Below are 19532 nucleotides of genomic sequence, written 5' to 3'. Positions count from 1 at the left end.
ACAGAGCTCATCCCAGGGTCTTTGGGACAGAGGTGGATGGCTGAGAGAACGATCACATCTCATGCTGCGGCCAACAGCCAGCTCTCCCGCCACGTTGCTTCCCTGATCCGACCATGGACAGGAAGGATTTATCGATCCTGGGGTTCGAAGTCAGAGCACTGGAAGGGGTGGCAGGACAGGGCCCGGGCTGTAAATGTCAAGACTGAGCCCTCCCCTCATCCCACTCTGGCCTCACTGCTTCTTCCCTGTGACTCAGACCTTTCCCCCCACCCACCCCCAGGACGTCCACTTCCATTCCAGACCCCAACCAAGAGCAGATGCGACCTTCCATCCCATCCCCGCTGCAGTCAGATGTCCTGCCAGAGGCAAGGTAGGAGAGTGGGATGGGCAAGTGCGCTGGCTGAGGTCCCACAGCGGGGCTGTTCCAAGTCTCTGGGGGCCCCTCTCCTTGCCTTCAGCTCCATCCAGAGTCAACTCTGTCCCCCACACACATGCACGCTCACCCACGTCCCTCCCTCACCTTCACTAGCCTGCTCTCTACTCCCCACAGAACTGCAGCTCAGCTGCCAGAGCTCCCATACCCCCCATATCCCTCAAGCCCCACACCACGCCCCAAGACTCTCTCAGACCATCAGCCTCCTAGTGTTCAAGAATCTTTATTGAACTTGCTCAGTACTGAGCTTACGGTCTAGGGGAGCCGGGGTGAGGCACTGTGCCCACTGCCGACAGGGAAGACCCAGCCGGCAGGCCCCTCACCCACACCCGAGTAGCCTTCATTTCTTCCGGGGCTGCTTATCCGGGAAGCCTTCGAAGAACTCGTTGCACATCATGGCGATGCAGGACAGGAAGACGCAGTACTCCTGGAAGTCCACCTCGTTGTCCTTGTTGCTGTCCAGGTTGCTCATCAGCTTCTGGAACGCGGCTTCATCTGTCCTTTTCTGCAGGGGCGAGAAGCTGCAGGTAGAAACCAGAAGCCCGGCGTGGGGGTGGGCACAGAGCTAAGATTAGACCAGGTTTCCACCTCCAGATGGGAGTTCAGGAGGGCACAGCCCCTCCTCGGGAGACCCAGCTTTGGACCTCCAGTCCTCAGGGCTAAGCTAGGGTGGGAGGAGGGCTATCCTCAGATGAGGAAGTCTGAGGACCTGGGTGCAACTGGAAAGGGGCACCACATGTGTCCCCTCAAGGTTGTCTGAAGAATCCAATTGGAGGGATGGTATATCTCAGTAGAGTGCATGCTTAATATGCATGAAGTCCTAGGTTCAATCCCCAGGACATCCATTAAAAAAAATAAACAAATAAACCTAATTACCTACTTACCCTCCCTAGAAAAACAAAAAAAGAGCTTTTAAAAAAAGAATCCAATTAGACAAGAGTCATGAAAGCAATATATAAACTGCATAAAGGTCAATAGAGACGGCAGCAGCATTGCTCAGGGGAAGTCTGTACATGTGTGAGTGTCTCCGTAACTGTGTCTTCACATCCACAAGCCAAATAGGAACTTAAAAGATGTTTATGGGTGGAGGATAAATTAAGAGTATGGGATTCACAGATACACACTACTATATAGAAAAATAGACAAGCAAGAGGGATTAACTGTATAGCCCCAGGAACTATATTCAATATCATAATAACCTATAATGGAAAAAAAGTTGAAAATAAGTATGTATAATTGAATCACTTTGCTGTGCATCTGAAACTAACACAATATCGTAAATCAACTATACTTCAGTGAAAAAAGAAGACTCATTGCTGGAGTGATGGCAAGAGTTGGACCGCCCTGGTTCATGAACCTCAGCTTTGTACACGGGCTGCTTTGGGAAGTTACTTAACCTCTCTGAGCTTCAGTTTCCCTCCAGTTAAATCGTACAAAGCACCTGGCGGAGAGTCTGACCAGTGACCTACCCGTTCATTCTCAGCCCTCTTTCTGCTGGGGACCAGGAAGTGAGCGTTCAGTGCCCACTGTGCTTCCTCCCCAGGCAGCCAGAGCGAGTTCTCTGCCCCAACTCGCCCAACTCAGACGTAGATGCCAGCTGTAGCCCAGGCTTCACAGGAGACTGGTGCCTCCTGGGCAGTATCACTCACCCCCAAGAAGCTGGGCAGCTCCCGGGTCAACAGCTCCTTTAGCTCTGACTTGTTGAGCTTGAATTTATCACCCTCCTTGCCCGAGTACTTGTGGAAGGTGGACACCATCACATCAAGGGCCTTCTCCAGGGGGTACGCCATGGTGGTCAGGATCTGGGGGCAGGGTCACAGAGACACCCCTGTTTTCCCTATCCCACCCCCAGTCATGTATTCAGAATGCCCACCCGACTCCCATCCCTCAGGGAGCACTTAGTGCGACCCAGCTCCCGCTACAGAGGCTGCCTGGAAAAGCGGGGCTTGGAGGGGAGGTGGTGCGGAAAATTCATGCTTGAGGCAGTGAACACCTGCAGGGCCCAGTGCACAGGCTCTGGGTTTCAGGCAGCCAGCTCAACAAGAGTGCTTTCTCCACCCCTCACTCTGTCCGGAGTACTCCCATGGCTCAGCCCACAGTAGCCCCACCCTAACCCATTCTCCCTCCCAGCGCGGGGTGAGGCCGCTGGAGGCCTGCCCAGGGGCCCCGTAGTGGAAAAACCCAGCGGCCTAGAGCCCAGCATGGGGAGGGGCAGGGTGAGGTGGCAGAGGCTTCGGATGCAGGGGAGGGACCAGGAGGCCACCCTCCCTTGGGCTAGGCTGCTGCGTGCAGGGCAGAGGCTCCTAGGACACAAGCAGACAAAAGTCCGCAGTCGCCTTCTGCATTCACCGTGCTCCCCATGTCCGAGGGCGTACACACGAGCTTGTGCAACCCAGCAGACACAAGCCAAGGTGCATGCCCACCAGTCACACATGCGCTAAAACACACTACAGCATCTGCAAGCCCCAGCGTCACAAAACCACACAGAGGGCTCCCACCCAGCCACCTGCACACTTTTTCTTTTGTGTTTTTTTTTCTCTCTCTTGCAAGCACACACGCGTGCATGCCCACCACACACACGCACATGTCCCAGCCCAGAGCCTCTGCATCAGAATCTCACATCTGGATCCACTTAGTCATCTTGTCCCCACCAGCTTCCCCTTCTTCTGCCCCAACAGCCCTTGCAAGCCAGTCAGGAGACCACAACTCACCAGGCCAAGAGAGAGGAAGCGCTGAGGAGAGAGGGTTGGGGAGAGAGGAAGAGTGGGGAGAGCCCAGCAGTGTGACCTATTTATACCCTGGCCAGGCCCTGCCCATGGCAGGGGATGGGGGAGAGCGGGAGACAACCCTCCTATCGTGTGCTGATGTGGTAAATGCCACGGGCCCCCTCCACCAGCCCAGCCTGCAAACCGAGTTTCCTGCCCTGAGTAGGCAGAGATGGATAATGGCAGAGCTCCGCTGGGCACAGGGAGGGGCCCTGGTTGGGTGGGCACCCCCACGTGCACAGCTCAGCCTGAGTTTTAGGGAGCTAGAGGAAGGGGCAGTCTGTGCCTGGGGCATGAGGGACAGGGATGGTGTGGTCCCACTGCGCAGCCGGCATAGAGGAAACGGGTTCAGGGTGGTGGGTAACAGGTGGGAAATTGCCCTGGAGTGAGGCTGCCTAGGAACACAGGGAAGGGACCCCAGGTTTGGTGCTGGGGACAACTCACGCTGTCCTTCTCCCCTCCCCCAAGGGCTCTCTGCCAGGCTGGGTGACGCCCAGGACAGGAGCTGCAGGTCTCAGGGGAAGAACAGATTGACACCCAAGGAGGTGCTGGGACCCCCACAAGCAGGTCCATGGAGGAAGGTTTTGGGTGAAGTCGTGATGGAATGGAGAAGGGGAGTCAGGCCTGGGGGCTCAGAAACAGACTGAAGGGACCAAGAGAGGATGCAGAGGTGAGGCAGAAGGTGTCAGAAGGGGGAGTTGAGAGATGGGATGGGTGACAGAAGTGATGAGTGCAAGTTGGGGTGGAAAGTTAGAGACAACATGGCACAAAATGGGGGAGGCAGGGATCAAGGTAACCTCTTCGGTCTGGGTATGACCTCAGGGATTGAGGGAGGGTCCAAATTAAGGGGTTAAGTCCCTCAGGTGGCTGTAGCTTCTGGGATGGGGTCTGCCTGAAGGGATCCCCTTCCCCCTCCAATGTAGGGCACCCCTCCTCTGCTGATCAGGGAACAACATCTTAGTCAGACCTCTAATCCCATTAGTGCTGCACTGTGGGCTCCCACAGCCCGGCGGGGCAGGGGGAACAGACCCACTCCCTCCCCTATAGCTCCACGCTCCTCCCAGAACATCCTGTCAGGTGGACAGCCCAAGGGAGCTGCTTCTTCAAAGACCCACGAGAGAGAGAGAGAGAGAGAGGTCCCCCAGCCACCAGCCTCCCACAGACATGGTCCCTGTGTTGACCCCAACCCCTCCTGATGGATATTGAAAACATTTCATTTCCGCAGGGCCAGAAACTGCCCTCAGCCTCCCATCCTCCAGTGGCCAGAGAGGAGCGAAGCCTCGGCAAGACTCTGACCTGACCCCAGCTATCCTCTCAGAAGAACCAAACAAAGCCAAGTGATGCCGGTTCTTTATTAGGAGAGAAACAGGACCTTTCCCGCCATGGTCTCATTCCTGCACATATTCTGTGGGCCTGGACAGTCTCAAAGCAGACCCCCGCCTCCAGCCAGCATGGGCCACGGTGAGGAGGCAGCGGCTGGCTGCTGCTCTACTGGTCACTCACTGAGATCCTTTGGGAGGTCCCCTCATGCCTCCTGGACTCACAGGTAAATGGGTTCACAGATCAGGGGCAAACCTGGAAGATTCTGGATGGAGGGGACACGAGGAGGGAAGGGCAGCTGACCGACCCAGGACAGCTCAGGGCAGAGATGGAGCAGGTCCTAAGCAGACCCAGATCCCTGCCCCAGGGCAGCCCTGCCCATTACTGAGAGCAGGGGGTTTCTGGGGGGCAGTTCTTGAAGTATTCGTGGCAGTAGATGCAAAGGCAGGCAAGCTTGTTCATGTACTCCGCGAAGTCCACCTGCTGGTCTTTGTTGGTGTCCAGGACACTCATCAATTTATTGTAGTCACACTCCCGAAGGCCCGTCTGTGCAGGGCAGGGTTGAGGAGGGATGGGGAGGCAGGTTGAGGAGGACAGAACGGTCTCGTGCACACATTCAGCATCCCTTCCACCATCCTGGGTGGTCCCGCTCAATCCACACCCCTTCTATTCTGGTAACTCACCTGTGTCCATCCGCCTCCCAAGTCCTCCTTCTCGGGCCATTTACTGAGCACCTGCTCTGTGCTACTGAGTGCCTACTGTGTGTCAGGCATTTTTCCCAGTGCTGTCGCTAGGTCCTCCGAACAGCCCTGCCAGGCCACCCGTGTGATGATTGTCCTCCCATTTCACAGGTGGGGAAGTTGAGATTCCTGCTGTGCTAACCCGCTTCCTAGCACCCCCTCCCCACAATCCGGCCTCCACCCCCTGGCTGTCTGATTCTCAACTCATCTCCAGGACTCTCTTTGCAGAGTCTTAGCAGTGCTTCCCGTGGGATGGTCACCCCAGGTGCTCACCGGGGTCCAGGTGGGCAGCTCCGTCTGTACCAGCTCCTTGAGCTCCGCCTGGCAGAGCGTATAATTGTCCCCGAAGCGCTCAGCATGTCTCTGGAAGCTGGATATAATTGTAGCCAACGCCTCCTCCAGAGGACTGGTCATCCTCACTGTCACAGAACAGGGGTACGACTCAGGGCAGAGGCCATGTCAGCCTCCTGCTCCCCCCTGCCTTCCGTGTGTCCCAGGGACTGTGCTCAGATCTGACTTAATCTCCTCCAGGCTTCCAGCCCCACAAACTCCCCCTCCTCTGAGTAGCCCTCCCTGACTACACCGGCCCCTCCTCATCTATTTCCCGACTGTCCCCTCCACACTTGTTCTTCCCCTGGACCGAGGACTTTTTTCTCCCCAACATCATTGCAAACTCCTCAGGGAGAGTGGCCCACCCCCTAGCTGGCACACCCCACCCAGGGGCTTCCTGAGGACTCCCTGATTCTCTCCAGCTTTCCTCATCCCAGCACCCAGCGAGGGCTCAGTCCCACTCTGCACCACCCCATCAGACACAGGCCCTGGCCCTAGAAGCCTCCTCCCCTTCCGACCCCAGAGTTCCTTCTCTAGGAACCTGCACTAGGAGACCCTGGCCCCGTGTTCCCCGTCCTCAGGCCCTTGGCAAGGCTGGGCATTCTCAGGGAGGGTCAGATCTCAGAGGAACCCCCACCACCTCACCAACACAGGTATGCACCTACCAATCAGTGATCTCCCCCACCTGAGGCCATCCCCCTGACCCCTGGGGGTCTTGAGACAGAAGGCTCTGCAGAAGGGTACCCTGCTCTGTTAAAGGGGAAATCCTTCCTGGAATGGCCCACCCCCGCCATTCCGCTGGCCCCACCCACCACCCTTCAGGGAGTTGCCTCCAGCCTGGGGAAACCATAAGGCAGCCAGGAAGGCATGTGTTGTTTCCATGTGAGCCCAATGACTCACGCCTGGTTCCCCCAGGGGACAGGAGTCCTGCAACACGAGGCAGCCTGGGCCAGGACTCTCTCCCTGATGTTTCCCCCTCTGCTGGGCCCTGTGGAGCAAATGGCCCACCTGGTTGTGGCTGGCGGGGGCAGAGGTGCAGGGCTGGGGGAGGGGGAGGGGCCCTGCCCTGCCCTGCGTGAGGTCTAACTCTTTGTGACAGCTCAGGATTGGAGCAGGGGGAAGGAAGGGTCATGATCTCAGGGAACAGGGAACTGCAGAGGTGCTCAGCTGTCCTTCCCAGCTCCTGCCAGCCTGCCTGGCGCCACTACTGTTGCTCTTTCAGAAGCCCAGTGCCTGGGGACTGGAAGGAATCCTCTCCTCCCCACGGCCCTAGCCCATCTCAACCTGCTGACAGGAATGAAAGAGGCGGTGAGGGCAGGGAGGGTAAGAGCAGTGCCTTTAGCTTTTAGCTCATTGCCTGCGCCGCTCGGCCAGACCTCAGCTCTGCACACCCCCAAACCCAAGCTTCCCAACAACTCCTCGCTGTAAGAGGGCACCCCTGAATCCACCTTATCTGATTCCCTTCGCCTCGTCAATCCCTGCTGTGGTCATCCCTCTGCCCCCTAGGCCAGACCCTGGGCCAGGAGCCAGACCCCGGCCACTCACCACCCAGCCCAGGGCAGGACCCAGGCAGCCGGCACTCACCCCTGGTGCTGGTGTTTCAGCTCTGAGAGCCCAGCCACAAAGCATCCCTATTTGTAGCTTTCCAAGGGGGGAAGGGAGCAATTATGGGAGTCCAAGTAGGTCAAGTTGAGGGTGTCCCCAGGGGCTCCCCTGCTTCCTTCCTTGGCAACCCCTATTACAGGCCCCACCCACCCACCTAGCCGTGCACACATCAAAGGCCCAGTCTGGGCTGCAGACACCACCACCTCTTCATTTTCCCTCTGCACAGCCTCCTGCCTGTCTCCTTCCAGTGAGCTTAGAAGGGACAAGTGATTCATCACAACCATCCTCTATCCCTTCACACTGAAGAGACACCCCAAAAGACAAAGTGGGGACACACTCTAGCCTCACCCCCAGAGAATGCCCATGCCAGAGCGGGTCTTGGAGGGCATCTGGTTAAGTCCCCTTATTTACGATGACAACATTGAGGCCATGAGACCCCCTCCCTGCCTGATCTCCAGACGGATGGTGCTTGGCCGCTTTGGGCTGAGAACTGCTTCCTCCCCTGGGCAGATCGCCCGAGGGATGTCTTTGAGGCCTAGGAGGAAGTCCTAGGGGTGCTTCCAGAAGTCTAGGCTGCCTTCTCTTGGTTCCCCCACACACACCCCCGACACCAAGTGCAGACTCATGCCCGGGTGGCCTGTAGCCAGAGCTCCTCAGGCCTTTCCTATCCCCCCTTGGCGCCAAGGCCGAGTTCCCTGCACTCCCGTGGGGTGGGGATAGATTGCCTCTGGGTTTTGGCTCAAGCAGGTAGCCCTGTGAGGTAGGAGGTGTCCCCCTTGTCTCCCCGCCTCAAGTGGGCCCTTCCTCATGCCACAAACTGTCAAAGCCAAAGGTCATTTGGGCTCGGTTTGGCCAATGCCCTCAGGGCCTGAGGGCCCCGGCATCCTCCCCACCTCCTGGAGTCTGCTTTCACTTAGATTATGGTCTCCTCAATACTTACTGCCTTGTGAGCTCGCCAGTGCTTTGAAAAAAAGTGTTTTTATTTTATCCGGATTTTTGGTTGTTCTTAACTGCAGCCCGCACAAGCCACCATGTTATCAGAAATGAAAATCCGTCGGTGTCATTTCCCTGTTCCCTCCCTCATCCCTGGGCCTGAGACACACACCCACCCCCTCACGTCACAGGAAGAGAAGGCAAGACCCAGCAGAGTGTGGGAGGGGGGCAAGAAGTCAACACCCAGGCCTCTGAAGACCCCCAAATGCTCCTGGGGCAGCCAGAGAGCTCATGCCGCCTGGACCTCACCCCGGGCCCCGGGCCCCCGGCCCCGCACCCAGAGCTCGCCTGTGCCGTCAGCTCCCTGAAGACTCGGCCCCTGTGGGTGAAGGGAGTGGGCAGTGGGGAAGGCAAGGAGGGGAGAGCTGTGATTAACCTTGTTTTATAGGCAAGGAATTATGGGGAGTAGGGGACAGAGGTGGTGGCCAGAGTGGACCAGCAATTAATTCGGTTCTAGGTCAAGCACTGTTCCCACCTATGACAGCCTGGCTCCGCCACCAGCCACCTCCCTCAAGCAGGTCACCTCATCTCTCTGGGCCTCCTTTTCCCATCTGTCGATGGCCGAGGAAAATCGTGGCCACCACTCCACAGGATTGCCGTGAGGCTTAAATGAGTTAATATTTACAAAGCTCATAGGTAAATAGCGCTGGTACACGGTAAGGGCAACATGTTAACCGAGAGGTAGGTAACTTGCCCAGGTCACATAACTAATTAGCGGCAGGGTGAGAGGCTTTCATTATTCATATAAATATTTAGAGGCACCTGTCATGAGCATTGGGGGTACAGCTATAAACAGAACAGACAAAACCCAAGCTCTGTGGCGAGGACCACCTCAGGGAAGTAACAGACTCATGTCTGCTAGACTGGCGATGGAAGTGCTCGGAAGAACGATACAGCAGGGCTTAGGGGGGACGTGGTGGTGGGACCTGGAGCGCTTTATCTGGGTGGTCAGGAAAGAGCTGGGCAGCCTCTTCCCAGCCCGGGTCCTTCTCCTTCAGCCTTTCACGTTTCACGGCCTGGCTGCGCCTGCCCGGGACGCCTTACCTTTGTTTGTCCACTGGGAGAGGCTCAGACTGCGGGGCATCAGGGGGAGAACCAGACCTTTCCCACGAGGTCACTGTCTCCAGGCTTCTGCCTCCACGCAGGCGGTGGGCAGAGCTGCAGCCTCTCTTCCTTTGCTTTCCCAAGTTCCTCTGGCCATGACTGGAATCTTCCTGGCCTGCTGAGAGTTCCTTCCCAGCGTCTACTCTGAAACCCCCTTCTGCTGTGGTTCCAAATGCACGTGACACTAGCCAGCTCTCCGAGACCCAGACAGGGGCCATCCCTCTCCTTTCCCACCCTCCGCTGTCCACACCGTCCACTCGATTCTCTACCCTGGACGGAGCCCAATGCCCTTGGCCTCTCACCCAAGCTGCCCTACTGCAGATGTGGAGCTGCCCCCCGAGAAGTGCATCACATCTCGAAGAGAAGGAACCAGGTGAGTGTGGGAGAGTGGGAGCAGGTGCTCTCTGACCTGGCAGGGCTGTCCCCCCTCCTCCCCATCTCTCCCTGCCTCTGGCTCCCACTGTCACCACCACCACCTTACAAAGGCTCCTGGGAAACTGCCTTGCCCCCCGAAGGTCAGTGTCTGGTTCTGCCTCTCAGGGAGAAATAAGATGAAGGGCCCCAGAGTACTCAGACACTCATGGGCTTGTGCCAAAGAGACCTGGGCCCGAGGGACAGGGTGACCCTAGCCCCAATCCAGAGTCCCAGGGGGCCAATGAACCTCTTCAGTCTGATTCTCCTCCTTTCCCATCATCTGAGGCAAGTGTGGGGACAGAGTGGGAAGGAGTATTGGATTACTGGGGCTGGAGTCAAGGAGGCTTTTGCTACAGAATTGAAGGGGGAGAAGATCTGAGTTGGGGATCTAGGAAAGCCTGGGGGGCTTCGACCTACAACCCCACTGAATGCCCAATCAGTGCCTGATTGTCCCCATTTCCCAGATGGGAGCACTGAGTTGGTGGGGAGATGAATCAAGGGACTTAAAAGTGGGTGCGTGGGGAGCCCCATTTCAGTCATTCTCCTGCCTCAAAACCCACCTGTTGCTTTCAGTCTCTCTCTTCTTGGAGGGTCGATAGGCTGCCAGGGATAGACCCCAAAGAGCACAGGACAAAGTGACAGTAGGATGTGATGGGAGATGCAGTATGTATTCCTGAGGGTCACCTCCCAGCCGCGACTCAGGAGGAGGTGAGAGAGAATCTGGCCAGCAGGCCTTTGAACAGCACCATTTCCCGGACCCTCCTGCTCTCTGCAGATTTATGGGGAGAGGCGGGATGAGGGAAGATTGTTGAGACCAGCTAAGAAAGTTAAGAGTTTCTTAGTTTGTCTAATACATAGAAGGAAGGGGGGAAGGATATAGCTCAAGTGGTAGAGTACAAGGCTTAGCATACCCAAGGTCCTGGGTTCAATCCCCAGTACCTCCTCCAAAAATAAAAATAAGTAAACCTAATATACAGACGAGAATTAGCCCCAGGCAGTGCCTAGCCAGCCAGGGGCAACTTCAGAGGCAGTCAACTCAGGCCAGTATCCACCAACCCAAAGAGCCCCAGAACCTGGAAATGAGCCCCAGGATCCCATGTGAGCAATCAGACTACAGTAAACCTGGCAAGCAGACCCACTTCCCCTTGGATTCAGGATCAAGAGACCAAGAGCATCTGGACTCTGCTCACCCAGGTCCCCTTCATCGCACACCAAGCTTTGGAGGAAGGGGAGGCACCCCACCACCACCCCATCCCAGTCCCATAGGGGTATAGGGTAAGTTTCTTACAGACCCGGGTCAAGTCCCAACACTGCTCTTGATTTAATCTCCCAGCCCCTCCTCCGTGAAATGCAGAAACTAACACCTCCAAGTGCTACAAGGATTACTTGCAAAGGCCTAGTGGAGAGCCCGGCCACCTCTCTTTTCATTGCTGGGGCCTGCCCAGCCTCACCTCACCAGCTCCAGATGTGCAGCTAAGTCAGAGCAGTGAGAACAGTCAGGTTGCCCCAGAACCTCCTCACTTCCTTCCACCTTTGGGGAACTCTTGTCTGAGCTACTCTGTAAGCAGATCCAAGCATCAGCACTTCTAGGGGACTAAGAAAAGTAAGGAAACAATTCAGGAAAATCTTGTTCACTGCTTGTCTACTATCCATGCCCCCCTTTCCTTATTATTAAAACCCTTTTTCTTTTCTTTCAAAGTGTCACAATGCCCAGCTCAAAATAGTTGGTTGTAGCTAGGACTAGCTATATTATATAGCTAAGGCCAAAGAGATGGAAGTAGAAATCCCTGGAGAGAGTGCTTCTTGCATGATAAGAAGGCAAAAGTCTCTTGAAGGAAAGCTTTTTGCACCTTACCCGTCCTCTGTCTTCCAACCTGGAACATGGACAGTGAGACCTGGAGATATAGCAGCCATCTTGTGATCATGAAGCAACATTCATGAGGGGAAAAGCATACATGCTATAGATAACAGAGCAAAAAAAAATGAAAAGACAATGGGTGTCATATGACATCTCTGGGCCCCTGAACCAACCCTGAACTGCCTACCCCGGACTTCTTGTTACATAGGGCAATTAAAGCCACTATTGTTAGATTATCTGGAACTCAAAACTGCATAAATCCCTAACTGATAGAGATTTTTACACCTGGAAGTGGAGTCCTCAAACAAAAGAATCTAAAAGGTGAAATTGGCCAAGTGGAGGAGGGAAGATAGTGAGATATGAGGACCCAGGCTGAAAAGTCAGGCAACTTTGCTAGAAAATGACAAAATATTCGATCAAACTGTCCCCTGATGTATCTTGGGATACAGACCAAATGGAAACCTAGGTGCAGTGATAGAGGAAGTGGTAGGAAAAGCTTAGCAAATTAGCATGAGCTGGCTGGCTCCTGGAAACTTTCATCAAAGATCTGAAAGAGAAAGAGGCTGCTATTACAAAAACTTACAGTGGGTGTAATTGGCTTTGGGACAAGGCAATGAATGGGTGCAAGCTAGAATGACCTCAAGACCTCAGGGAGGTTGCTGGTAATAATTTGAAGGAGAGCGAGGAAGTTGTTACTGGAGACTGAAGAAAAGGAGACCCCTACTGTGTCGTGGTGGAATGTCTGGAAACACTAGTATCCATGGTAACGTGCAAAACAGAAAGATTACCTAATGAACTCACGGGTTGGCTAAGGAGATTTTTAGACAGAATCCTGAAAGTCCCAACTGGCTTCTTCTGGCTGCCTGTGATAAGATATGAGAAGAAAGAAATGAACTAAAGAAGAAACTCTTCAGCTTTGAGCAGAATTTAGAGGAAATATAGAGGGCCCCAGACAGCCTTTCCAGGCAGCAAATGACTCTCAAAGCCATAAATAGCCTCAGGGCAAAGATCAAATCCAAAGCCATGCCATGGTAAAGGATTTCAGAGTGAGACCACGTCAGAGGAGACTTCAAAAGGGCTTAAGGGCACATCTCAGATCTTCTCAGATAAACAGTATGGCTTCTAATAGTTTTACTCATTTATTTCTTATTTTGTAGGGGAGAGGTAATTAAGTTTATTTATTCATTTTTTTAATGGAGGTACTAGGGAATTGAACCCAGGACCCTGTGCATGCTAAGCACGTGTTCTACCACCGAGCTATATCCTCCCCCTTGGCTTCCAATAATTTTAGAAGTGTGTCTCTTGACCCTTTCAGACAAGAAGGCCTCTAAAAATAATAAGGGCATTTTCTCACAGCATCCTGACTCTAAGATACAGAGAGGCACCTCTCAAAGAGATTTGTAAATATGGCTTTTGTCTCATTAAGTGAATTATAAGTTGATACACAGGAAGCTCACAACATTTTTAAAGGAATTTTATTATCTTGGACTGAAAGGACTAGAGACTGCTCAAAACAAAAAGAAGCTATGGGCAAGAAACAGACTGAGAAATCCACTTAGCTACAAACACAGACATTTCTTATAGAAAAGAAAAAGTTAATTCAAAATGAAACCAAGAGCCTAGAGGGTGGGGCCAAGAAGAACAATTTATAGAAAGCAGAACTGGGTCCTAGTCAAGAATCTGGTGGCACGTGTCTGACACAATTTCAGAATTGCTATGGACCAATTTGTGCCTCCAATCCACCCCTTTTTTTTTTGTTTTGTTTCTGGGGGGCAGAGGTAATTAGGTTCATTTTATTTTATTTTTTAAAGGAGGTACTTGGGATTGAACCCAGGACCTCGTGCGTGCTAAGCATGTGCTCTACCACTTGAGTTATACCCTCCTCCCATCACCCTTCTTTGAATAGGAGTGTTTATTGGAGTTATCGATCACTGTCTGATCTTTGTACAGTGAATGTGTTGTTTGCAAATCTCCAGATCAAAGGGAATCATTCTTGAGGACCTGGTCTTGAGAAGTTGTGGAGGAACTGCACCTGAGAAGCCAAATCCATATCTAGAACTGACTTAAATAACAGGATCCTGGATCTTCAAGTTGATTCCTCCATGGAATAAGACTTTAGATTTGGGGAAGGAAGTGAGTAGGTTTTGCACATGAAATGGATGTGAACTGTGGTTGCTAGAAAACAGACTACAGTACGTAATCCCCAAAGATGGTCACTGTCAATTTCATGCATGCTGTTCCTCACATTAGAAGATGGAGCCTAATTCTCCTCCCCTTGAATCTGGGCCAAACTCAGTAACTTGCTTGATCAACAGAATGCAGCAGAAGCCATGTGCTGGGATTTCCGTGATAAATCTTAAGAAGCCTCACAGCTCCCCTTTGGGCATCTTGGGATGCTTGCTTTGGGGGCATTCCTTCTCAGAACCAAGTTGCCATGTTCTGGGAAGTCCAAGCCACACAGAGAGGCCTTGAGTGGGCATTCCACACGGAAGCCCCAGCTGAGCTCCCAGCTGACAACCAGCATCAATTACAAGACACATTGAATGAGCCACCTTGGATGCTGAGTTAGCTTGAACTTTCAGATGACTCCAGCCCCAACTTCCATCTGCAACCCCATGAGAGGTCCCACATGAGAACCCCATCATCTGATCCCAGTCTCCACAAAGAACCTTGAGAGATGATAAATTTACTGTTTAATTTACCAAGCGTTGGGGTGGTTTGTGATGCAGCAATAACTGGAAGGGCAACTCTGAGCCACTGGACCAAACCTGAACTGCACACCAGAGACATCTTATTGTCTGAGGCATTTAAGTGTCCATTTATTGAAGCCATTGTTAGGTTTTCTGCAACTTACAAGTGAATACATTCCTAACTAGTAAAGAATCTGGTAACTGAAGTGGGCTCCATCGAAGAAAAGAAAAAAAGAACCTAAAATGTGGAATTGGATGAAGAGACGAAAGGATAACATATGAGCACCCTAACCTTTGCATACTGGAAAGTTGGTGGTTTTGTTATGAGACAGCAAAGCATTTGGCCAAACTGTCATTTGATGCACCAGAGGGTGCGGAATAATATACAGTCACTTAGGCTACAATCTTAGGCAACAGAGTAGAAAAAATACGAATGTTGGTACGAACTGGCTCCTAGGAGCTTTCAGCAGAGACCAACAGGAGAAGAAAGAACCCAGACTGGAGCTAGCCAATCAGAAAGCAGATAGAAAAAGAAACACAGCTTTGCTAGAAACAGGGACACTGCCTATGGCCTGCGATCTGACAGGAAGTCCTTAACACAAAGCTCTGCCAGGCTGGTTAGACTAACGCCCCTCGAGCTGACCCTAGAACAACTGATTTTTTGTAATATTGAATGTCAAGGTCTGTTCTTCATTCTGAAACTATACCCTTCCTTTTTTGTTGAAGTTTTCTTTTTATGAAATGCTAGTGATGGTGGATGGTATTTGCCCTTTGAAAATAGCTTTATCTGGCAAAATTTAAAAAATGTTAGTGATATTGGTCAACAAGCAAAAACAATATTTTCAACAAGTGAAAAAGTTTATTGAGTATAAAACTAACTACAGAGAGTCCTCCTGGGCCCCCGAGGCCCACGGGAGGGAGGCGAGCGCACTGCATCAGGACCGCCCTGGGGCGCCCTGGAAGAAGTCGTTGCACATGATAGTGATGAGGGCCAGGAAAACAGCGTACTCCTGGAAGTCCACCTCCTGGTCGCTGTTCTCATCCAGATCACCCATCAGCTTCTTCAGGCCCTCCTCGTCCACCTTCTCCTGGAATCGAGAGAGTGGGGTCATCAGCGGGCTGCTCCCGCGGGTCAGAGCCCCGCTGTCCCTCCGCACTGAGCAGCCGGGTGAGTGGCGGGTAGGCAGCCCCCGGGAGCCACTGGGCGGCCCCGTGAGTGGGGACAGGGAGTCTCCAGCTCTCCGGGCTGGGAGTGGGGAACGCGCCAAGCACCCTCTAAGCACAGGATTCGCTCTACTCCCCACAGGAGCCCAGCGAGGTGGGCATTACCCTCATCGGCTGATGAGGAAATGACAGTTTTCTGAGGCCACCACCACTCCCCATCACCAGCAAGGTGAATTCAGAAAAGACACACCCTTTTTCATACCAGCCAAAATAAAATCAAATTAGACAAATGCGACCAAAAGAAACATTTAAAAAGAAAGGGCCTGTCTCAAAGTTCAAAGCCTGAGACCTGACTTTGGGATTCCCCAGGAGTCGATAAGGGGAAGGTAAGGGGCAAACTGAGAGCTGACTGCGTGTCTCCGCACAACGTCCCGGGGGGGGGGGTGTCTTCGCTGGACTGCTCTCTCCTTACACACTTTTGTACTTTGGCACATAAATATGGAAAATGAGAGAGAGAGAGAGAGAGAGAGGACGGACACACACACACACACACACACACACACACACACACACACACACGCTGTGCGATCATGAGCCAGTCACTTCCCCTCTCTGGGCGCTGAGAGTGCCTCCGTGCTCTGAGGCCGTGAAGGGCCCGGCCCCACCCTGCTGTCTACGTCAGCAGGCGCCCCAGAGGAAAGGAGAGGAGATTCATCCCATGCCCCCTCGACACACACACCAGGACCCTCCTGCCCCAGGCCAGCCCCACTCACCCCCACAAAGCTGGGCAGCTCCTTGTGCAGAAGTTCCTTCATCTCCCCCTTGCTCAGCTTGAACTTGTCTCCCTCTTGGCCAGAGTACTTGTGGAAGGTGGCGACCATCACAGCCAGTGCCTGCTCCAGAGGACTGGACATCTTGGATCTGGGGCTGCAGAGGTGGCAGGTGATGGAGACCCACTTCTGCCCATGAGCCCCGAAACCGCCTCCCCAAGCCTCTCTCTGAATGGGAAGGCAGGGCTGCGTCTCCCCCTCAGCCCGTGGCTCCCTGGGCTGCCTCCACCTCCCACTGAGGGCAGATGCTCGCCCTTCTGCTGGCTGTGTTCGGAAGGGCCTCAGGGCTCCTCTGATCCCACTTGGGGCCCACCCCCTAGGGCAGGGCTCCCCCTTTGAGTGTCTGTGGAAGGGAAACGGCAGGTCGGCCAGCGTCCCATTTGGGATCATCTCTCTGCAGCTCCTTCCACAGGCCAGTGGGCTTTGTGCCAGCGCTGGGGAGACAGACACCTCCATGGGCTACTCAGTGGGGCTGCTGGCTCCCCTCAGGGGTAGGAGGGTCCCTGAGGGGTCACTTCCCTCCTCAGCCAGAGGGTGTCGCTCTCTCATCTAACTGGAAGCTCCCCGGGGCAGGCACATGTCCTCCCTGGGATTCGGGGCTCTCATAGGGCAGGGAATGTGTCTCCCCTCATACTGGAGGCCCCTGAGCAGTGGTGCTGGCTCTATGCAGACGGGGCATGGGTAGAATGGAGGCAGCTGAACACCCTTCTCCCCAGGAAGGATCTTACTGGGGCTGGAATGAAAGAAATTAAAAGCCCGGGGCCTCAGGATCAGGGGAGAATCTGGGACATAAGAGCAGAACTCGGAGGTCATCTTTTCCAAGGTCCTGCTTCGAGAATGCTCAGACCAGCCCAGAAGGGTTAGGCGGGTCCAGGGGGAGGCCAAAGGAGCTGGTGCCAGAGGCGGGGAGAACCCAGGGGCCCATCCTGCCAGCCCTGCCTTCAGGAGGTGGGAGAGGACAGGAAGCGGCAGTGGGCAGAGCTAGGCCGCTACTCAGGGCAGGGACCCAGGAGGGCCCACGCACTTGAGAGCCCTGGCTCTTGTTCCTGAGTCCTGCTGGAATCCAGGATTTTGCAAAAACAAAAACAAAAACAAAACAAACCCAGGATTCTTGTTAAAGCACTCCAACACACACACACACACACACACACACACACATATCATACTCCTAGGCCTAGACCCCCAAGAAGGGCCTCTAGACTAACACCCAGACTGGGAGCCCCAAGAGGGGGCCTCAGAGTAATCCCTAAACTGAAACCTCACCGAGGAGCCTGAAAAGTCTCAGTCTGACACTTCACAGGAGGTTCCCCTCAGGTGCAGGGACTCACAGAGGCCCCAGGACTCTTCCAGCAACGCAATCAGGATGAGACAAAGATCAAGACAAAGGCACAAAGGCAGAGACCCACAGGGGTCCTCCCCACCCAGCCCTCAGCAGGACAGAGTTACTCACCAGACCTGATGGTAGAGAGAGACTCAGGATGGAAAGCAAGGGCCAGGTGCCCAAAGTGAGGATTTATATGCCAGCCCCACAGGCCCCCAACACAGAATTCAAGGAAACCAAACCTGCCCTAACCTGATCTCGCCAAAGCCTGGCCTCCTGCCACCCCCACCTACTCCCTCCCAGCCCCCTCCTTCCCAGAGACCGCCAGCCCCACCGCCAGCTGGGGACAGCTCTAGGCTGGCCAAGGGCAGCCCCTAGGCCCACCCAGGCCACGGTGAGGAGCGAGAAGCTGGAGGTGTCGAGGGGAAGGGGGATCCTGGGCCCATGGCGTGGGGAGGCAGCCCCTGTTCCTGGGGCCTAGAGACTCAGACCAGGCCTTGTTCTCATGACACATGCCTATGAGTCATGGCTCACTGGTGTATCAGAGGCTGCAGGTGCACACTGGGACTTCACAGGTGTGTGTGTGTGTGTGTACCTGTGTTCGCGCTGGGGGCTAGCAGCATTTGGGGGGCATCAGGAAAGAGAGGGCGGGGTGACCTCAGGGAATGAGGGAAACACAGCTACGTTTAATAGCTGGCACCACAATACCTTTTAATGATGTAATGAGGAAAGTTGATGTGCCTAAAAGTACCTGCAAAAGACCCCCTTTGTGTTGGAAGGGGTCTGGAAGGGGACAGGGAGGCAGTGAGAGCTGAGATGGCTGTTTACCATCAGCTGGGGTGAGCAGCAGTCTGTGTGGTGTGGAAGGAAGCCCCAGGAGGTCTGAAGGAAGAAAACTCTGGTCTCCTCTTCTCCAGCTTGAGGGGTGAGTGAGTGGGGGGGGGGGCTGACCACTTCCCAAAGCCAGGGGGCCAGGCCTGGGGTGACGCCTCCCTCAGCCCACTCCTAAAGGCCCCTCCCCATAGGGAGAGACAGGCAAACACTGAGGCCTTTCAGGACCCAGCCCAGGGGAGGGGTTTTCAGGGGAGAGCAGGCTTCTTGCCACCCCTTCCCAGGTCCCCTCGCCTACTGCCCCGGGCCAGTCTGGGCTCCACCCTTCCTGTGGGCCCAGCTCCCCTCCCCACTCCAGATGTCCACCAGCCTCCTTCCCCTCCCCCAGCACCCCTAGTCCTAGGTGACTCACCCATGGTTCCAGGCCCAGATGCCCAGGCAGTGACTCACCAGCACCGCCCTCCTCCCCCAGGGCCAGGGCAGCCTCAGTCCTGGGGCAGCAGGCGGAAACCCCAGCCCAGCTTGGGAGGCGAGAGCGCTGGCACACAGACCCTTCCCAGGCCCGGGACCTTTGGATTGGGACACCACAGAGAAGCTCAGACTGAGAACCAACAGAGGATCAGCTGTGGCGCCAGGCTGCTCTCTTCCTGGGGCCGCCCTGGGATTCAGGGGCAGCCTGAGAGCACAAATGAAGTCACACTTTGGGGGCCCCCAGCATCCTCTCCTACATCTTTGCAAAGCCGCCCAGTGTCCCCTCCTCCCCAAGGCACTTTGACCTATCAGGCTACTGTTCCTCCCCTTCAAAACCTATTTCAGGTAGAGCTTGGAATCAAAATTGTTCACCCTGAGGGTAAGGACCAAAGGGATGCAAGGCATTGCTTTTTAGAGGACTCCTTCCATGTTAACTGAGGACTTCGGCAGATGCCACTTCTGCTCAGAAGCCACAGTGGCGTCCCCGCAGCTCCTCCCAGCAGTGAGGTGCTTGGGCCCTGGCCCCCACCTGCACTCCAGCCTCCCCTGCGTACACACTAACTGCCTTGCTCGTTGCGCCTAAGCCCTTGGGGGCACGTGCCCCTGGTGTGGCCACGACTCTTGGCTTATGCCCACCCCTCTTCTCAGAATGCGCCCACTCAT

General features: G+C 54.5%; 3 protein-coding genes and 1 long non-coding RNA gene across 6 annotated transcripts; all 4 read right to left on the bottom strand.

The window, feature by feature from the left end:
- Positions 1-640: 640 nt before the first annotated feature.
- On the bottom strand, positions 641-3290 carry S100A4 (S100 calcium binding protein A4). Its single transcript, XM_006214730.4, has 3 exons — positions 3145-3290; positions 2083-2235; positions 641-938 (listed from the first exon to the last, which is right to left on the bottom strand). The coding sequence occupies exons 2-3, from the start codon at positions 2221-2223 to the stop codon at positions 774-776; spliced, it is 306 nt and encodes a 101-aa protein (XP_006214792.1). The 5' UTR covers positions 2224-2235; positions 3145-3290; the 3' UTR covers positions 641-773.
- A 1246-nt stretch (positions 3291-4536) lies between these two features.
- S100A3 (S100 calcium binding protein A3) lies at positions 4537-7238 on the bottom strand. 2 transcript variants are annotated; one of them, XM_006214729.4, is made up of 3 exons: positions 7173-7238; positions 5532-5677; positions 4537-5064 (listed from the first exon to the last, which is right to left on the bottom strand). In XM_006214729.4, exons 2-3 carry the CDS (start codon positions 5670-5672, stop codon positions 4900-4902), a joined length of 306 nt encoding a protein of 101 aa, XP_006214791.1. In that variant the 5' UTR covers positions 5673-5677; positions 7173-7238; the 3' UTR covers positions 4537-4899. The 2 variants fall into 2 exon arrangements, with proteins under 2 accessions (XP_006214791.1, XP_015103793.1); XM_015248307.3 differs by lacking the exon at positions 7173-7238 and adding an exon at positions 6489-6562.
- Positions 7239-10351: 3113 nt separating this feature from the next.
- On the bottom strand, positions 10352-12292 carry LOC140688098 (uncharacterized). Of its 2 annotated transcripts, none has more exons than XR_012062839.1 (4): positions 12146-12292; positions 11560-11662; positions 11156-11298; positions 10352-10473 (listed from the first exon to the last, which is right to left on the bottom strand). It is a non-coding gene; the product is annotated as an uncharacterized lncRNA (long non-coding RNA). The 2 variants fall into 2 exon arrangements; XR_012062840.1 differs by having other exon boundaries at positions 11161-11298.
- A 2799-nt stretch (positions 12293-15091) lies between these two features.
- On the bottom strand, positions 15092-17855 carry S100A2 (S100 calcium binding protein A2). The gene is made up of 3 exons (XM_006214728.4): positions 17697-17855; positions 16190-16343; positions 15092-15340 (listed from the first exon to the last, which is right to left on the bottom strand). Exons 2-3 carry the CDS (start codon positions 16328-16330, stop codon positions 15188-15190), a joined length of 294 nt encoding a protein of 97 aa, XP_006214790.1. The 5' UTR covers positions 16331-16343; positions 17697-17855; the 3' UTR covers positions 15092-15187.
- Positions 17856-19532: the final 1677 nt, after the last annotated feature.

Source organism: Vicugna pacos, chromosome 21 (genome assembly GCF_048564905.1).
Source record: "Vicugna pacos chromosome 21, VicPac4, whole genome shotgun sequence".
In the NCBI taxonomy this organism is placed as follows: domain Eukaryota; kingdom Metazoa; phylum Chordata; class Mammalia; order Artiodactyla; family Camelidae; genus Vicugna; species Vicugna pacos.
This window is presented reverse-complemented; position numbering and strand designations above follow the sequence as displayed.

What these genes read in the sequence shown, in the direction of transcription:
- S100A3 (XM_006214729.4), bottom strand. Translation starts at nt 5,672, where the DNA reads ATGACCAGTCCTCTGGAGGAGGCGTTGGCTACAATTATATCCAGCTTC. An exon ending in AGCTGCCCACCTGGACCCCG is followed by an intron (nt 5,065 to 5,531) that starts GTGAGCACCTGG and finishes TGCCCTGCACAG; the next exon opens with ACGGGCCTTCGGGAGTGTGA.
- S100A4 (XM_006214730.4), bottom strand. Translation starts at nt 2,223, where the DNA reads ATGGCGTACCCCCTGGAGAAGGCCCTTGATGTGATGGTGTCCACCTTC. An exon ending in AGCTGCCCAGCTTCTTGGGG is followed by an intron (nt 939 to 2,082) that starts GTGAGTGATACT and finishes TCGCCCCTGCAG; the next exon opens with AAAAGGACAGATGAAGCCGC.
- S100A2 (XM_006214728.4), bottom strand. Translation starts at nt 16,330, where the DNA reads ATGTCCAGTCCTCTGGAGCAGGCACTGGCTGTGATGGTCGCCACCTTC. An exon ending in AGCTGCCCAGCTTTGTGGGG is followed by an intron (nt 15,341 to 16,189) that starts GTGAGTGGGGCT and finishes TCTCGATTCCAG; the next exon opens with GAGAAGGTGGACGAGGAGGG.